Source organism: Hordeum vulgare, chromosome 2H (assembly GCF_904849725.1).
Source record: "Hordeum vulgare subsp. vulgare chromosome 2H, MorexV3_pseudomolecules_assembly, whole genome shotgun sequence".
Taxonomy (NCBI): domain Eukaryota; kingdom Viridiplantae; phylum Streptophyta; class Magnoliopsida; order Poales; family Poaceae; genus Hordeum; species Hordeum vulgare.
This window is the reverse complement of record NC_058519.1, coordinates 655,036,664-655,056,765: the sequence shown is the minus strand read 5'-3', so window position 1 is coordinate 655,056,765 and position 20,102 is coordinate 655,036,664. Positions and strand designations below refer to the sequence as shown.

Sequence of the window (20,102 nt, the reverse complement as noted above, 5' to 3'; positions counted from 1 at the left end):
TCCTTTCTTTAGTGAGGAAAACGTTTCACTTTTATGATTAAGACCCTATATGTTTTCTGAGGCGAGGAGCCAGATCCAATCACAAAAAACAACTGCCTCCTGATCCCATCTCGACCTCCAGGCTCCAGCGCGCCGCCAACCTCTGCCACACCGCCGCCCGTCGCCTGGCTCCGCCTCGCCATTGCGCCGCCGGAACTCACCCCGTCGTAGCGCCGCCGGAACCTGCCCAGTCATCGCGTCGTCGAAGCCCGCCCCTTCGGACTCCGCCCCGCCGTTGCGCAGCCCAAACTCGCCCCGTTGTCGCACCACCAGAACTCCCCGCCGGAGCTCGAAGCCACGGACCACGGTGGCGCATATCTCGATTGCCCGCCACCACCCGATCCCTTCATCCTCTGCACGCAGGAAGACGTCACGCCGCCGCAGCCCCTCCTCACCTCGCTGCTAGATCGGTATTGAGATCTACAGGCCATAGGTGAGCCCCGATGGAGATGCCAGGCCGTTACCTTAGGCGGACGAGCCCCGTGCACAGGATTCGCGCCCGGTAGGTGCGGATGAGCGTCGCCCGGTGGCTGTCCCGGAGGCGACATTGCCTATCCCCATCCCCTGCCACATGCGTTCTGATCACACTTGTGTGAAGAAATTGCAGTTGATGTCTGTAACTAATACTCACCTTAATTTCTTCAGACACCTCGCCTTTTCCCGATCTCTTAGCCCGTTCACCTCCGTAGGAAGAACTGGATTGATGCTCCTCTATCTTGTTCACAATTTCCCATTCTTGAATTGCAATATGTTTGGCTTCAACGTTTGAGCCCAAATTTTTGCTTCAAACAAGTCACTCAGGTCCTGTGCAATGTGTTTCCAAACATGGTGTGTGATGTTTGTGTAATTTTGGTTGTTCTTTTGTGCGATTTAATCGGATGTTCTGCACATTGACGTGTATGTATATGTGTTCTTGTCCAGCCAGGTTGTTCATGTCGAAGAGGTTCTTGACTACATCAGCCTCTTCCCAGATTACAGGCCTGGGACCGGGAGCATCTTTTACCTTGCAAGAAAATATGATGAAACACCTCAACCATCTTGTGCACGGTAAGAAAAAACATGTATTCATCAATCAATAGTTGGTAGCAAGTAGCTCGAAGTAGACAACAACTTTGTACACTATTGCCTGTTTCCACTACTTGTAAACATATATATCAGTATGTGTGGCTTAACCTATATAAACTAACCGTGCTCATGAAATAGCTAGGTTTGTGTTTCATTGTTGTCGTTCAACCTTCTTTAGAACCCTAAACAATAGGCTCTTTCTATTTTTTGTTATTCAAATAACATGTTAAACTTACACAGAAGGTCAGAAACCAATTCAAATGGTTTCAGTACAGTTGTACAACCAGCTGCTAGAAAGGGAAATTACCTTCTATATAGCTATCAGGTTCAGGAAAGGATATTTCAGTGTGAAATTGCGTGATACATATATAGTATTTTCACTCTGTTCAAATGGCATCCGGAGGAATTCCTGGTGATTTAAATTTAACTGTTAGACTGAAGATGAATGAGATGTTGATGTTCCCAGTCATATAAGAAATTTGCATTTCTCTCTGTAGTTAACCTTTTTTTAGACGCTCGGTGTAATAACCTTGGCTTTAGACTTGGTATGATACTCCATTTGAGATGCATTGCATGTCGATGCGGATAATCTCATTAGCACGCAATAAGATGCTCGCTTTAGGTTCATAAATTTAAAAATATGATACTCGCTATGATTTGGTTTCCGGGTGAAATTTCATGCATGTGGAAAGGATAGACAAGGCAAGAAACTGAGAAAGAGGGTGAGAGCCCACATAGGGACGTCATGTTTGATGCACATATTGATGAAGTGGAACAATTTGTTATTCTATAGTATCCCATGTGTATTGGACATCATGAAACAATATGTATCATGTTGCTACACACGGTTAAAATTTCATAGTAGCTCTAATGATTCAGGTTTGTCTCAAAGTGCTAGCTCATGGTAAACCTCTTTAGAAACAACTCGTAAAGGTTGAAAACCGCATCCATTTATATTATGTTCTGCTGGATAATATAACAAATTGTCTATCTCTTTTAGGGTGGTTTGCTAACTTATTTGGCATAACATTTCTAACGACATTAATCGTCCTGTTTGACAAATCTCAAACTGCCAGATATACATGTATGTCTTGATTAGGCTGCCTAATCAAGAGAGCAAACTTTTGTAATATACTTGCAGTTCTCTCAAGTATGAGCTAATCAGAACTATATGTCCTTGGGGAAGCTTTATCTATCTATTTCGGTGTCTGCATATATGACAGGTCTAGACTGTACGGAGGGGGTGATTGATGTTGTCGTGGATGTTAAGTTGTGCTTAACAAATGTTATTCTGCTTGGGAACAAAGAACTGGCCTGTCAAGACTTGCTTCTAATGGTTACACCTTAGATCATGACAAGGTAAAGTGTCAACCGGCTACAACAAAAAATTGCTGGAAGACTCTTTCTTCTCTATGTTACAGATAATCATTCTGTATATGAAGCTGTAGTCTGCCTTACATCCAACCGTAAAGAAGATTGGGATAATTTTCAAAATATACAACGATATAGCAGGTGCATAGGACTAGAAATAGACTGTGAATTGGTGCTACAACATTGTCCCTTAAATATTTTGACTCCCTTCCTAAGGTAAGGCGACGAATGCATGCATTCTTTCTCTGTTTCCTCTTATCCATGTTTTATTAAAAATCAATAGAAGAAACAACATCGTCAAAGATTTGGTATAAAAACATCAGGTCATCAATGTAATGCCCCAAGTGTAGGACTTTCCCTTTTTGTAACCTTCCATGTGGGGCCACCTTGTCAGAGATTGTGATGATATCATTTTGTGCCATGATTTCATGTGTGTTCCTTAGTACTTACTTCCCTTGCATGCATGCGTAACATATCATTCCTTGCCATACCTTATGATTGCATGCCATGATCATGTTGTATATGTTCTTACTAGGAGTAGTGTTGTGGTGTTGTGAGTGCATGTGTTCTTGCTAGGGTTAAGTGGTGGTAGTGCACTATCTTGTGATGCATGTGATAATGGTGTGTGTAGTGTAGGAGTGAGTGCTAGTCATTTGAAGCTCTTGCAATTTAAACTCCTTTTCCCTCCTATTTTTCCATGTCAAAATTCGTTCTTCCCAAAAATGATTCTAAAATGTCTGGTGGTTAGATAAAAATGTGTTTATGGGGAGGTGCAATTTTTCTGGCTTGTTCTTTGATTTTTAGAGGTGCAAATAAACTCAAAATAGAAAATTAATTACTGTTTTGCATTTATTTCAAACATCTCCAAATATTGCTTTCCTATTTTTTCCCTATTGGGCCATAATTCCTTATGTCCAGCAGGTATTTCCTTTTGAATTTTGCCACAGTAGATTATATTGTGGGTTATTTTTCTCTGTGTGTGTTTAAAACTAAATAGGAATTCCCTCCCCAGTTTTTTTTCTTTTCCCTGAGCAGCATGGGCCTCCTTCCTTCCGGCCCAGCTGCTCCCTTCCCCTCCAGAGAGAGCCCACGCGAGAGCCCCTCCTTTCCTTCTTCCCCTGACGACGTTACCTCTCCTCCCCCGCTTTCTTCTTTCCGTCAGCGCCAGAGAGAGAGAGAGGGGTGTAGACGCCGTGAGCAGCACGTCGAGGACCCCCTATAAGATGCGTTGGCGACCGTGCCCGTAGCCTAGGATTCCTCTTCTCCCCTCAGCCACCGCCGCCACCTCTCCCAACCCCATCTCCATCTCTTCCTTTCCTCCCCAGGTGAGCTTCCTGCAGCTAGCAGAGAGTGCAGAGAGAAGAGAGTCGCCGGCGTCTACCCGCGGGCGTCGTCGGGCGGCACGGCCGCCATGTCCGGGGGCTCGGGGTGGTTCCCCGCGTCCCATTCCCGGTGCTAGGAGCCCCGGGGAGCGACCCTCCGTCGAGCTCGTCCTCGTCAACGGGGCGAACCGGGCGAACTGCGTCCTCTTCTTCGGTCTACGGAGGATCTTCTTCGACTCGTCTCCTTCCCCTCCGGCGCTCCTCCTCCCTGTTCGGCGCCCCCTCTTCTCCCCAAGGTGAGGTCGCATCCTCCCCCTTCCTTCCTCCTCCGCGGATCGGCTCAGACCTCGTCGTGGTGCGTACTTCCTCTGTTCGATAGCAGCAGCATGACAGAGGAGCAGTAGTAGCGGCTGTTCTGCTAGGTGCCGAGTGCATGGGTGTGCTGCGCAAAGGGCCTCCCTCTCCTCGTGGTAGCCGCGCCATGGCCACCCTGGCCTCGCTGTTGGTGAGCCGCCGTAGGCTACCCCGGCAGCAGCTGCGCGGCGTGGCAGTTGCTGGACGAGTTGGAGGGCATGCGTGTTTGTAGCAGGGGCTCCTCCCCGCGTAGATGGGTGCCCAGCAGGTGCGGGCTCTTCCCCTCGTCGGTTATCAGCGTCGTGTGCACGAGTTCACCGCCGGCAGTGCAGTGTAGCAACGCCGGCTAGGATTCCCGTTAGTTCTCTGTCGCTGTCGATCTCAGTAGACAGAGGGCGACTTCAGATAGCTTTTCCTGTTCGAGTCTCTCCCTCTGTCAGTAAACACTTCGTAGCCCAGTGGTTGTTCCATGTGCGCGCCTAATGAGAGGTTGTGGGTTCGATTCTCCCCTCGGCGCTGTGTAATTTTGTCAGTTGTTTTTGCCTGTTATTCCTGTGCAAGAGCAGCAGGGACATGTTTCCCTGTTCTCTTCCCCCTTGCTATCGACATAGTGGTGCTGGTGCAGTGGCTAGGTGGTGCCTTGTGTACCAGGAGGTACTGGGTTCGAACCCCAGGACCCCTGATTTTTGCTTTTGCTATTTATTTTGTTGCCTTTTATTTGTTCTTCCTCTTCCTTGTGCTTGGGCAGCAAGGTGGTGGTTGAATCGTTCTTCCCTGCTAGTGTAGTTAGTAGCAGATCCCTTTGTGTGTGAGTTGCACACTTGCAAGTTATTAGATGTTGTATTGCTAGCATTGTGAACCTTGTGGATTGCATCTAGTGGTCTGGAGTACACTTGGTAGGAGTTGTGCATGATGATGTGTTTTTCTTGTGTGTGTTGTTCTTAAGGGGTGATAGAAGCACTAGCTATTCATGTTGGGTCACATCTCTTGAGCTTAAGAGGGACTAAGTTGATATTTTAGTTTCTTTTGTTTGCATGGATTTAGTGGGGTGTGGATGCCTCCCCCTCACCACATGTCTTGAGGTGATGAGTTGCACTAGGTAGCTATCTATGTTAGCATGTGAGGGTGTGGATTGTTGTGGTGGTTGCATATTGAGGATGACATGAATACTAGGAAGATCCTAGTGATGCTTGTGAGAGTGTGCACCATCACATGCCCATATGTGGGGGTGTGCATACTCTCTTGTTAGCTTAGAGTTTCTTTTGTGTTGGGCTTGATGCTAGTGCTAGTGAGGTATTGTGTGTGTTGGTGTTGTTGATGTGCATGACACAAACATGGGGTGAAAACCTCCATGTCACTTTGTCATTGTGCACATGAAACTCTCCTACGTAATTGTCATCTTATAAGCATACCTTATGGAGTTGCATTTTCATTTTTGTTAAAAGTTTGGGCTTTGTTTCCATGGTATAGATGGAGCCCAAGGGCATGGATTTTGTGTGTTAGTGGAAGGGGTTTGTGCTCAACACCATAGTGGTGTCAGTCACCTCTTGGTGACATGTGTGTGCAAACTATGCCTAGACAAAGTGGGCATGTGGCTGGAAAATTTCAGATTTTTGAACTCTGAAAATTTCACTAAGTCTGGAATGCTGAAAACATTTTCTTCCCCTGTAGATAAGGATGTGCTGGTCATTCTGTTGAGAACTGGACTTAGTTCAGTGCTAGTATTTTAAACCTGGTATGTTTGTGAAGCTTCCTGTCAATTTTAACGTCATTTGGAGTCCAGTAGCTTGTGTTTTGATTGCTGTCAAAAAGCTTCAGAACAGAAACAGAAACTCAGGTGCAGGAATTTTCACTAAGTCCCTGAGATCTGATGGTTTTGGGAAAGTTTGTAGCCTTGTATCTTCTAGAGTTTAATTCCTTTTGCTGTGATTCTTACTGGAGCTTGTAGTGTTCTTGGTTGGCAACAGCCACATATATTATTTGTCATATTTGAAGACCTGTAGCTATGTTGCATGTTGCTCACAAACAGCTAAGATGCAGAAACTGGCAGATTATGTAGTTTTGCCATTTTGTTCAAAGTTTGTGTTTAATTGTTGTTGGGGTGTTCTACCTTGCTCCATTTCATTCATGTTGGGTCTATATATGTCTTGGCAACCTGGGAACACCAGATTTGTGCCAAATGTGTGTGAGGTGTTGAATCTTTCACGTAGAGCTTCATATCGTGTTTCGTTGCTTCCCATTGATCCGTAGCTCCGTTTGCAAAGTTCTTTATATGGTTTTGCACCGTTTTTACGAGATGCATCTGTTCATATCATTCCCATGCATGTCCAAATAAGTTAGCGCAAAGTTCTGTCCAGAAACTTGTTGTAGTTTTTTTTTTGCTTGTGCTAGTGTTAGAAATAGTGGTGCATGCTCAACTTTCATCTCATGCATCATGTGATTGTTGCATTTTGGGGTGCTGCTGTTCATTGGCTGTTATTCTTGTGTTGGGTAGCACCGGGAGCGGAGAACGAATACGTGGAGTCAGGAGAGTACGTGCAGGACGATCCAGAACCATTCCAAGCTGAGGATATCACAGGCAAGATGATATGACCTTAATCCCATCTCTAGACTTGTTATGTTAGTTTCGATTCCATGTCAAATTGCTCGCTGCTTACCACTGAAAATATATTGCCTCTTCATATGCCATGAGCTTAAACACCTTACTTTTTCCTAGCAAACTTGCATGGCTAGGTAGGCTTGCTCAGCTACTAATGTTAGCGTTGTTAGCTGCAGGTGCCTTAACTCATGTGATGACATGAGCTTGATATCATTATATTAATTTCTGTTATTTAATTAATGTATCTATATACTTGATAAAAGACGGGAGGCCTAGCCTTTTGCCGGGTGTCTTGTTTCGTTATTGCCGCCTTAGTTACCGGTTACCGGTGTTTGATTCCATAATGATCGCTCCTAACACGTTCGGGGTTGTTATGGGGATCCTTTGATAAATCGCGTAGTGTTAAGGCTTGTCCAGCAGGACCCAACTTTGGTTTTAATCTGCTAATCACCTAATAATCTGCATAGGGAATAGCTGTTGGAATTATGCCCTAGAGGCAATAATAAATATAGTTATTATTATAATTCCTGTATCAAGATAATCGTTTATTGTCCATGCTATAATTGTATTGAATGAAGACTCATTTACATGTGTGGATACATAGACAAAACACCGTCCCTAGCATGCCTCTAGTTGGCTAGCCAGTTGATCAAAGATAGTCAGTGTCTTCTGATTATGAACAAGGTGTTGTTGCTTGATAACTCGATCACGTCGTTAGGAGAATCACGTGATGGACTAGACCCAAACTAATAGACGTAGCATGTTGATCGTGTCATTTTGTTGCTACTTTTTTTCTACGTGTCAAGTATTTATTCCTATGACCATGAGATCATATAACTCACTAACACCGGAGGAATACTTTGTGTGTATCAAACGTCGCAACGTAACTGGGTGACTATAAAGATGCTCTACAGGTATCTCCGAAGGTGTTAGTTGAGTTAGTATGGATCAAGACTGGGATTTGTCACTCCGTGTGACGGAGAGGTATCTCGGGGCCCACTCGGTAATACAACATCACACACAAGCCTTGCAAGCAATGTAACTTAATGTAAGTTGCGGGATCTTGTATTACGGAACGAGTAAAGAGACTTGCCGGTAAATGAGATTGAAATAGGTATACGGATACTGACGATCGAATCTCAGGCAAGTAACATGCCGAAGGACAAAAGGAATGACATACGGGATTATATGAATCCTTGGCACTGAGGTTCAAACGATAAGATCTTCGTAGAATGTGTAGGATCCAATATGGGCATCCAGGTCCCGCTATTGAATATTGACCGAGGAGTCTCTCGGGTCATGTCTACATAGTTCTCGAACCCGCAGGGTCTGCACACTTAAGGTTCGACGTTGTTTTATGCGTATTTGAGTTATATGGTTGGTTACCGAATGTTGTTCGGAGTCCCGGATGAGATCACGGACGTCACGAGGGTTTCCGGAATGGTCCGGAAACGAAGATTGATATATAGGATGACCTCATTTGATTACCGGAAGGTTTTCGGAGTTACCGGGAATGTACCGGGAATGACGAATGGGTTCCGGGAGTTCACCGGGGGGGGGGGGGGGGGTAACCCACCCCGGGGAAGCCCATAGGCCATGAGGGTGGCGCACCAGCCCTTAGTGGGCTGGTGGGACAGCCCAAAAGGGCCCTATGCGCCAGGGATAAGAAATCAAAGGAAAAGAAAAAAAGGAGGTGGGAAAGGAGAGAAGGATTCCACTTTCCAATCCTAGTTGGACTAGGATTGGAGGAGGACTCCTCCCCCCTTGGTGGCGCAGCCCTTGGGGCTCCTTGAGCCCCAAGGCAAGCCTCCCCTCCCTCCTCCTATATATATGGAGCAATTAGGGCTGATTTGAGACGACTTTCCCACAGCAGCCCGACCACATACCTCCACAGTTTTTCCTCTAGATCGCGTTTCTGCCGAGTTCGGGCGGAGCCCTGCTGAGACAAGATCATCACCAACCTCCGGAGCGCCGTCACGCTGCCGGAGAACTCTTCTACCTCTCCGTCTCTCTTGCTGGATCAAGAAGGCCGAGATCATCGTCGAGTTGTACGTGTGCTGAACGCGGAGGTGCCGTCCGTTCGGTACTAGATCGTGGGACTGATCGCGGGATTGTTCGCGGGGCGGATCGAGGGACGTGAGAACGTTCCACTACATCAACCGCGTTCTCTAAACGCTTCTGCTGTACGGTCTACGAGGGTACGTAGATCAATCATCCCCTCTCGTAGATGGACATCACCATGATAGGTCTTCGTGCGCGTAGGAAAATTTTTGTTTCCCATGCGACGTTTCCCAACAGTGGGATCATGAGCTAGGTTCATGCGTAGATGTCTTCTCGAGTAGATCACAAAAGTTTTTTGTGGGCGGTGATGTGCGTTTTGCTGCCCTCCTTAGTCTTTTCTTGATTCCGCAGTATTGTCGGATTGAAGCGGCTTGGACCGACATTACTCATACGCTTACGAGAGACTGGTTTCATCGTTACGGGTAACTCCGTTGCTCAAAGATGACTGGCAAGTGTCGGTTTCTCCAACTTTAGTTGAATCGGATTTGACCGAGGAGGTCCTTGGATGAGGTTAAATAGCAACTCATATATCTCCGTTGTGGTGTTTGCGTAAGTAAGATGCGATCCTACTAGATACCCTTGGTCACCACGTAAAACTTGCAACAACAAAATTAGAGGACGTCTAACTTGTTTTTGCAGGGTATGCTTGTGATGTGATATGGCCAACGATGTGATGTGATATATTGGATGTATGAGATGATCATGTTGTAATAGAAATATCGACTTGCACGTCGATGGTACGGCAACCGGCAGGAGCCATAGGGTTGTCTTTAAAGTAACGTTTGTGCTTGCAGATGCGTTTACTATTTTGCTAGGATGTAGCTTTAGTAGTAATAGCATGAGTAGCACGACAACCCCGATGGCAACACGTTGATGGATGATCATGGTGTGACGTCGGTGACAAGAAGATCGTGCCGGTGCTTTGGTGATGGAGATCAAGAAGCACGTGATGATGGCCATATCATGTCACTTATGAATTGCATGTGATGTTAATCCTTTTATGCACCTTGTTTTGCTTAGAACGACGGTAGCATTATGAGGTGATCTCTCACTAAAATTTCAAGACGAAATTGTGTTCTCCCCGACTGTGCACCGTTGCTACAGTTCGTCGTTTCGAGACACCACGTGATGATCGGGTGTGATAGACTCAACGTTCACATAAAACGGGTGCAAAACAGTTGCGCACGCGGAACACTCGGGTTAAGCTTGACGAGCCTAGCATGTGCAGACATGGCCTCGGAACACATGAGACCGAAAGGTCGATCATGAATCATATAGATGATATGATTAGCATAGGGATGCATACCACTGAAACTATTCTCAACTCACGTGATGATCGGACTTGGGATAGTGTAAGTGGATCATGAACCACTCAAATGACTAGAGAGATGTACTTTTTGAGTGGGAGTTTGGCATATAATTTGATTAAGTTAAACTCTAATTATCTTGGACATAGTCTAAGTCCACTTTGAATATATTTGTGTCGAGGATCATGGCTCACGCGACAGTCATCCTGAATTTTAATACGTTCCTAGAGAAAGCTAAGTTGAAAGATGATGGAAGCAACTTTGTAGACTGGGCTCGTAATCTTAAGCTAATCTTACAAGCTGGGAAGAAGGATTATGTCCTTAATGCTGCGCTAGGAGATGAACCACCCGCTACGGCTGATCAGGATGTTAAGAACGCTTGGTTAGCACGTAAGGAGGACTACTCGATAGTTCAATGTGCAGTCTTGTATGGCTTAGAACCGGGACTTCAACGTCGCTTTGAGCGTCATGGAGCATTTGAGATGTTCCAGGAGTTGAATTTTATCTTTCAGAAGAACGCCCGGATCGAGAGGTATGAGACCTCACATAAATTCTATGCTTGCAAGATGGAGGAAAACTCGTCTGTCAGTGAACATGTGCTCAAAATGTCTGGGTACTCAAACCGTCTAGCTGAGCTGGGGATTGACCTCCCGTAAGAGGCTATCACTGACAGAATCCTTCAATCACTGCCGCCAAGCTATAAAGGCTTTGTGTTGAACTACAACATGCAAGGGATGAACAAATCTCCCGGCGAGTTGTTTGCGATGCTGAAAGTCGCAGAGTCTGAACTCCGTAAAGAGCATCAAGTGTTGATGGTGAATAAGACCACTAGTTTCAAGAGAAACGGCAAAGGCAAGAAGGGCAATTCGAAGAAGAGCGGCAAGCCTGTTGCCAATCCGCCGAAGAAACCCAAAGCTAGACCTAAGCCTGAAACGGAGTGTTACTATTGCAAGGGTATGGGTCACTGGAAGCGCAATTGACCCAAGTATCTGGCAGATAAGAAGGCGGGCAAAAAAAAATCAGGTATATTAGATATACATGTTATTGATGTGTACTTAACCGCCTCTCGTAGTAGTGCCTGGGTATTCGATACTGGTTCTGTTGCTCATATTTGCAACTCGAAACAGGAACTGCGGAATAGACGAAGGCTGGCGAAAGATGAAGTGACGATGCGCGTAGGAAATGGTTCCAAGGTTGATGCAATCGCCGTCGGCACAGTATCGCTTCAGCTACCGTCGGGATTAGTGATGAACTTAAATCATTGTTATTTAGTGCCTGCGTTGAGCATGAACATTATATCTGGATCTTGTTTATTGCGAGACGGTTACTCTTTTAAGTCTGAGAATAATGGTTGTTCTATTTCTATGAGTAACATCTTTTATGGTCATGCACCGAATGTGAGAGGATTGTTCATATTGAATCTTGATAGCGATACGCATATACATAACATTGAGACCAAAAGAGTTAGAGTAAACAATGATAGCGCCATATTTTTGTGGCACTGCCGTTTAGGTCATATTGGTGTAAAGCGCATGAAGAAACTCCATGCTGATGGACTTTTGGAGTCACTTGACTTTGATTCACTTGACACGTGCGAACCATGCCTCATGGGCAAGATGACTAAAACTCCGTTCTCCGGAACAATGGAGCGTGCAAGTGACTTATTGAAAATCATACATACCGATGTGTGTGCTCCGATGAGCGTGGAGGCACGCGGCGGATATCGTTATTTTCTCACCTTCACTGACGATTTGAGTAGATATGGTTATGTCTACTTGATGAAGCACAAGTCTGAAACATTTGAAAAGTTCAAGCAATTTCAGAGTGAAGTGGAAAATCATCGTAACAAGAAGATCAAGTTCCTACGGTATGATCGTGGGGGTGAATATCTGAGTTTCGAGTTTGGTGATCACTTAAGACAATGTGGAATTGTTTCGCAGTTAACACCGCCTGGAACACCACAGCGTAATGGTGTGTCCGAACGTCGTAATCGTACTTTATTAGAGATGGTGCGATCTATGATGTCTCTTACTGATTTGCCGTTATCGTTTTGGGGTTATGCATTAGAAACAGCTGCATTCACTTTAAATAGGGCACCATCAAAATCCGTTGAGACGACACCATACGAACTGTGGTATGGCAAAAGGCCAAAGTAGTCGTTTCTTAAAGTTTGGGGATGTGATGCTTATGTCAAAAAGCTTCAGCCTGAAAAGCTGGAACCCAAAGCGGAAAAGTGCGTCTTCATAGGTTACCCGAAAGAGACAGTTGGGTACACCTTCTATCTCAAATCCGAGGGCAAAGTGTTTGTTGCTAAAAACGGAGCTTTTCTCGAGAAGGAGTTTCTCTCGAGAGAATTGAGTGGGAGGAAGATAGAACTTGACGAGGTTGTCGAACCTTTCATCCCTCTGGATGGTGGCGCAGGGCAAGGGGAAACCTCTGTCATTGCGACGCCGGTTGAGGAAGAAGTTAATGATGATGATCATGAAACTCCAGTTCAAGTTTCTGTTGAACCACGCAGGTCGACGAGATCACGTGCTGCTCCAGAGTGGTACGGTAATCCCGTCTTGTCAATCATGTTGTTAGACAACAATGAACCTGCAAATTATGAAGAAGCAATGGTGGGCCCAGATTCCAACAAATGGCTAGAAGCCATGAAATCCGAGATAGGATCCATGTATGAGAACAAAGTGTGGACTTTGGAGATACTACCTGAGGGCCGCAAGGCTATTCAGAACAAATGGATCTTTAAGAAGAAGATGGACGCTGACGGCAATGTAACCGTTTATAAAGCTCGACTTGTGGCAAAGGGTTTTTCACAAGTTCCAGGAGTTGACTACGATGAGACTTTCTCACCCGTAGCGATGCTTAAGTCCGTCAGAATCATGTTAGCAATAGCTGCATTTTTCGATTATGAAATCTGGCAGATGGATGTCAAAACGGCGTTCCTTAACAGTTTCCTTAAGGAAGAGTTGTATATGATACAACCCGAAGGTTTTGTCGATCCTAAGAATTCTAACAAGGTGTGCAAGCTCCAGCGATCCATTTATGGACTGGTGCAAGCATCTCGGAGTTGGAACAAACGCTTTGATGAGGTGATCAAAGCATTTGGGTTTATACAAGTGGTTAGAGAATCTTGTATTTACAAGAAAGTGAGTGGGAGCTCTGTGGCGTTTCTAATATTATATGCGGATGACATATTGCTGATTGGAAACAACGTGGAGTTATTGGAGAGCATAAAAGGTTACTTGAATAAAAGTTTCTCTATGAAGGACCTAGGAGAAGCTGCTTACATTCTAGGCATTAAGATCTATAGGGATAGATCAAAACGCCTGATAGGACTTTCACAAAGCACATACCTTGATAAAGTTTTGAAGAGGTTCAAAATGGAACAGTCCAAGAAAGGGTTCTTGCCAGTTTTACAAGGTACGAGATTGAGTAAGACTCAGTGCCCAGCAACTGATGAAGATAGAGAGCATATGCGCTCCGTCCCCTATGCTTCAGCCATAGGTTCTATCATGTATGCGATGCTGTGCACTAGACCGGATGTTAGCCTGGCCATAAGTGTGGCAGGTAGATCCAGAGTAATCCAGGAGTGGATCACTAGACGGCGGTCAAGAATATCCTGAAGTACCTGAAAAGGACTAAGGAGATGTTTCTCGTATATGGAGGTGACGAAGAGCACGCCGTAAAAGGTTACGTCGATGCAAGCTTTGACACAGATCCGGACGACTCTAAGTCGCAAACCGGATACGTATTTATTCTTAATGGGGGTGCAGTAAGCTGGTGCAGTTCCAAGCAAAGCGTCGTAGCAGATTCTACATGTGAAGCAGAGTACATGGCTGCCTCGGAGGCGGCTAAGGAGGGTGTCTGGATGAAGCAGTTCATGACGGATCTTGGAGTGGTGCCAAGCGCACTGAATCCAATAACCTTGTTCTGTGACAACACTGGTGCCATTGCCTTAGCAAAGGAACCACGGTTTCACAAGAAGACCAGACACATCAAACGACGCTTCAACCTCATCCGCGACTACGTCGAGGAAGAGGACGTAAATATATGCAAAGTGCACACGGATCTGAATGTAGCAGACCCGCTGACTAAACCTCTTCCACGGCCAAAGCATGATCGACACCAGAACTGTATGGGTGTTAGATTTATTACAATGTAATTCACATGATGATGTGAGGACTAGATTATTGACTCTAGTGCAAGTGGGAGACTGTTGGAATTATGCCCTAGAGGCAATAATAAATATAGTTATTATTATAATTCCTGTATCAAGATAATCGTTTATTGTCCATGCTATAATTGTATTGAATGAAGACTCATTTACATGTGTGGATACATAGACAAAACACCGTCCCTAGCATGCCTCTAGTTGGCTAGCCAGTTGATCAAAGATAGTCAGTGTCTTCTGATTTTGAACAAGGTGTTGTTGCTTGATAACTGGATCACGTCATTAGGAGAATCACGTGATGGACTAGACCCAAACTAGTAGACGTAGCATGTTGATCGTGTCATTTTGTTGCTACTGTTTTCTGCGTGTCAAGTATTTATTCCTATGACCATGAGATCATATAACTCACTAACACCGGAGGAATACTTTGTGTGTATCAAACGTCGCAACGTAACTGGGTGACTATAAAGATGCTCTACAGGTATCTCCGAAGGTCTTAGTTGAGTTAGTATGGATCAAGACTGGGATTTGTCACTCCGTGTGACGGAGAGGTATCTCGGGGCCCACTCGGTAATACAACATCACATACAAGCCTTGCAAGCAATCTAACTTAATGTAAGTTGCGGGATCTTGTATTACGGAACGAGTAAAGAGACTTGCCAGTAAATGAGATTGAAATAGGTATACGGATACTGACGATCGAATCTCAGGCAAGTAACATACCGAAGGACAAAAGGAATGACATACGGGATTATATGAATCCTTGGCACTGAGGTTCAAACGATAAGATCTTCGTAGAATGTGTAGGATCCAATATGGGCATCCAGGTCCCGCTATTGGATATTGACCGAGGAGTCTCTCGGGTCATGTCTACATAGTTCTCGAACCCGCAGGGTCTGCACACTTAAGGTTCGACGTTGTTTTATGCGTATTTGAGTTATATGGTTGGTTACTGAATGTTGTTCGGAGTCCCGGATGAGATCACGGACGTCACGAGGGTTTACGGAATGGTCCGGAAACGAAGATTGATATATAGGATGACCTCATTTGATTACCGGAAGGTTTTCGGAGTTACCGGAAATGTACCGGGAATGACAAATGGGTTCCGGGAGTTCACCGGGGGGGTAACCCGCCCCGGGGAAGCCCATAGGCCATGAGGGTGGCGCATCAGCCCTTAGTGGGCTGGTGGGACAGCCCAAAAGGGCCCTATGCGCCAAGGATAAGAAATCAAAGGAAAAGAAAAAAAAAAGGAGGTGGGAAAGGAGAGAAGGATTCCACTTTCCAATCCTAGTTGGACTAGGATTGGAGGAGGACTCCTCCCCCCTTGGTGGCGCAGCCCTTGGGGCTCCTTGAGCCCCAAGGCAAGCCTCCCCTCCCTCCTCCTATATATATGGAGCAATTAGGGCTGATTTGAGACGACTTTCCCACAGCAGCCCGACCACATACCTCCACAGTTTTTCCTCTAGATCGCGTTTCTGCCGAGCTCGGGCGGAGCCCTGCTGAGACAAGATCATCACCAATCTCCGGAGCGCCGTCACGCTGCCGGAGAACTCTTCTACCTCTCCGTCTCTCTTGCTGGATCAAGAAGGCCGAGATCATCGTCGAGTTGTACGTGTGCTGAACGCGGAGGTGTCGTCCGTTCGGTACTAGATCGTGGGACTGATCGCGGGATTGTTCGCGGGGCGGATCGAGGGACGTGAGGACGTTCCACTACATCAACCGCGTTCTCTAAACGCTTCTGCTGTACGGTCTACGAGGGTACGTAGATCACTCATCCCCTCTCGTAGATGGACATCACCATGATAGGTCTTCGTGCGCGTAGGAAAATTTTTGTTTCCCATGCGACGTTTCCCAACAATAGCTACCCCGAGGAATTTAATCAACAACCCGGGCCAGTGCTCCCCATGAGTGTTGGGCCCACCTGAGCGATGTCCGGGGCCCCACTGGTCACCCAGAGGTTTAGCCATCCCGACGTCTAGCTCATCTGTCGTGTCCTGAGACTGAGATACGCGGCTCTTATCAGGGTCGTCGACACGACGGGAGGTCCTGCTGGTCGTGTCTTACCTTAGTGGTATATCTTGCGTATCGGAATCCCGGTGAAGCTTTGGTTTACCCAGAGTTGAGGTTTTCTTCTAAGGAATCCGACGAGATCACAAGATTCGTGAAAGAGGATGCCTTTGCGGCCTGTGTTCGTTTGTGATGGACTAGTTGGAGCACCCCTGCAGGGTTTAATCTTTCGGAAAGCCGTGCCCGCGGTTATGTGGCAACTTGGAATATTTTGTTAACATCCGGTATTAGAGAAATTAAACATAAACTAATAAAAATGCCAACTGTGTGCGTAACCGTGACTGTCCCTTCGAAGATCTCTCTTCGACCGGGAACACGGTGGGGTTATGAATGCCGTAGGTAGGTGTTCAGGATCACTTTTTGATCAAGTATTCACGATCGTTAGCGTAGACCAGTTTCACTTCTTTCTCGCGTAAGTTAGCCGCTTATTCCATCTTAGGAAGCAGCAGCCTGAAACACTTCACCCCTTCCTTACCCAATAACATGACTAGTTCTGGCACCAAGGTCTTAGATTGCTGAGTCCCCGTGGCTCACCGATTCCTCCGAAACTTCCAGCAGGTACAGGTACCCCAGAGTCAGATGATCCCGACGGCACCCAGCTGGCGTGGCAGTACAACGAAGAGACAGATCGCCTTTACGTGAACTATCCAGAGGACTGAGCCGTGGTCGTGATCGTGGGCCTGCAGCGGGTAGCATAGCATTTTCCTTGTTTTGTAGTCCGTACCGGAACTACCTTGTTTGTATCTGCGTTGTACTCTGTATTATTAATAAGAAGACAGTTGAATTCCAGATTGTCTACTGTAAATATTATTGTGTGCTATGCTTACTTGCTTGCGAAACGCTTAGATGCGCTTCTTTCCTATTCGGGGGGTCTCGACCCCCAGATCGGAAAGGACCACATCTTGGTCGTTACAATCAAACCCCATTTGAGTATAATTTTCTTGGCTAAAGATTAAGATGATGCGGAGATGCGTGCACCCTGCAAAAAAACATGCATTGCGTCCTTCGTGTTAGTGGAGGATAAACAATATTTGTGTTCTCTCAAAGATATGGTAGAGCAAGGGTGTGATGATCAGATAGATAAAGGAAGGATGACGAAGATTTATATAATGAAGTGGAGCTGAGTTAAAAACAAACCCATGTGTAGATGAACAAAATAAGATGGAAAATTATGCCTTAGTACGTGTGGTAATTGGAAGCTTTAGTTGACATGAGCATCATTTTTTCATGAAAGGGGTGCGAGGGTTTGTTTCTCCCGTTGCAACGCACGGGCATTTTTCCTAGTCCATTCTAATTCCCTCCGACGCAAACATGAAGCGGTGAGCCCGCCGTGCGAGGCAACGGGCACAGGAGGCGACGGCGGCCCTTGCGGCGGGTGGACGTTTGCGAGGCGGAGTCGCATTCTCCGACGCCCGAAATGGTGCACCAGTGCGACCGTTGCAATCGTGATGTGGTGGACGTCGGCTCGTCCCAAGATGGATCCATCATCGATCTCACATTCACCGGCATCGTTAGGGTTACGGGCTCTAACAAGGAAGATTAGGTCATAAAAGACGGCGGCATCTCTCGAGTCCCGTGAGCCGGCTCGTGTCTCATGTCCAACTGGCAACCGCACCAACACTTTGAGGAGTACAGCAGACCGTTGGGTATGGACACGAAGAAGTCGGACGAACTCTGCTTAATATTTGGTTTATGTTGCATATAATAGTATGGATTTTAGGTTTCTAATTTAATGTTATAGTATGAATTATTTGAGACTTAAATACTTGTCACTCAAATTAATGTATAGATACGCCATTTGAGCGACATATATTTCCAGACTGAGGAAGTATGTGATTGATAGTCTAGTGATGTTGTGACTAATTAACACGATGCAATTAGCATCATAACATGTTTGGACTTTTTTAATTCCACAATTTTCTGAATTGAATCTTCGATGAATCGATTCCTCACTTGCGCAGTCAATTTGGAGGACGAAGAAGAAAAAAGCGAACATGACACCGTTAGAGACGAACAAGATGCATCGGGCACGTTGCCGTCGGCGAACGGGAGGAAGAAGTTGTGCCGAAAATGAGAACTAACATCGTAGCATTGCGGCCGTCAGAGAGGCAGGGATATATAGGGGTCAGGAAGCAAGGCTTTCACTTTTACCTTCATAAAAAATTCAACACCGACGTTATGCGTTTCGGTCAAAATACCAAAATATTCATTTTTAGATAATTAATAATTGATTTTTAATAATATCTAAATTCCTGTGTATTACTGAAATTGTTGAAATATTTTGTCCGAAAGATAAATATATCAAAGGTTGCTGAAATTCAGCAAATTTCATTGAAATCTCATTAAAAGTGAAAAACAATGTACAGAAGTCAATCATACTATCAGTGCGAAAACGATTTTCAACGTTTGGCTAGATTAGTATAGTTATTAGCAGTTTACATGATGGGACTACCTTGCTGGTCATTTGCAATCATCGAATAATTCAACTATCAACATCTACATAATTTTCCCCGCAAAAAAATACTTCTACTCTATACATAATTTAATCAAGTACATAATAAATATGCATGCTCTCAACAAACACAACACAGCTTACACCTCCCGTAGAAAAAAACGTCTACTCCGCACATAATTTAATCAAGTACTCCATCCGTTGCTAAATATAAGTTTTTTAAAAGATTTTACAAGGAAGCTACATACAAAGCAAAATAAATGAATGTACACTTTAATATATATATATATATATATAATAGAAACTCTATTCATCAACCAGGATGCAGATTAAATTATTCCTCACCCGAGGTGATTTTACGACCATTTCATAAATATATTAAATTTGAAATGCAAATAGATACGCTTATATTGATTCATTACGAAAAATTTGACATAAGAAAACAAAAATATAGGTCATAAGACTAGAAAAATCACATTTTATGTATAATTTGCACTATGTTTTTATGTTTGTAATTTTACGTGAAATAAAATATTTTTTTACAGTGACAATGTATTTTTTTTACGGTCTCTTTTTACGTATGAGATAAGATTAAAATTTCAGAAACGTAAAATTACGGTGTATTAATGTAAAAATTGAGGGGGTGAAGAATAACTATTCCTCACCCAAGGTGACGATATATAGGGTCGCGCTATTCGTCACCTTGGGTGAGGAATAGTTATTCTTCTACCCCCCTCTATTTTCACATTAATACATTGTAATTTGACGTTTCTTAAATTTTAATCTTATCTCATACGTAAAAAGAGACCGTAAAAAATACATAGTCACCGTAAAAAATACTTTATGTCACGTAAAATAACAAACATAAAAACATAGTTTAAATTATGCATAAAATGTGATTTTTGTGTTGTTATGATCTATATTTTTGTTTCATTATGGCAAATTTTCCATAGTTAATAAATATAAATATATCTATTTGCATTTTAAATTTAATTTATTTATGAAATGGTCGTAAAATTACTTCGAGTGAGGAATAATTTATTCTACACCCTGGGTGATGAATAGAGTTTATTCGTATGTAGTCCATTAGAAAAAGAACTAAAAAGACTTATATTTAGAACGGAGGGAGTACACTAGAGATATGCATGCTCTCAACAACACAACACAGCCTACACCTCTCGCTCAATTCATTCATCTCGATCAAATTGCTGATGCCACAATGGTCTGGTTCTTCGGTAATCAATCGCACGCATTGCGCACTGACATGGTAGTCGATGATGATGCTTGCTTT

General features: G+C 44.6%; 1 protein-coding gene across 5 annotated transcripts; it reads left to right on the top strand.

Annotated features, from left to right (window-relative positions):
• Positions 1-336: 336 nt before the first annotated feature.
• LOC123428475 lies at positions 337-18,222 on the top strand. Of its 5 annotated transcripts, none has more exons than XM_045112686.1 (3): positions 357-867; positions 961-1,086; positions 17,677-18,222. In XM_045112686.1, the coding sequence occupies exons 1-3, from the start codon at positions 851-853 to the stop codon at positions 17,900-17,902; spliced, it is 369 nt and encodes a 122-aa protein (XP_044968621.1). In that variant the 5' UTR covers positions 357-850; the 3' UTR covers positions 17,903-18,222. The 5 variants fall into 5 exon arrangements, 1 of the variants encoding a protein (XP_044968621.1); XR_006622554.1 differs by lacking the exon at positions 17,677-18,222 and adding an exon at positions 2,328-2,715 and having other exon boundaries at positions 360-867; positions 965-1,086; XR_006622556.1 differs by lacking the exon at positions 17,677-18,222 and adding an exon at positions 2,328-2,715 and having other exon boundaries at positions 362-472; positions 685-1,086.
• The last annotated feature ends 1,880 nt before the right edge of the window (positions 18,223-20,102 follow it).

Coding starts and splice junctions, on each gene's coding strand:
- LOC123428475 (XM_045112686.1), top strand. Junction 1,087..17,676: donor CCTCAACCATCTTGTGCACG/GTAAGAAAAAAC, acceptor GCAAACATGAAG/CGGTGAGCCCGCCGTGCGAG.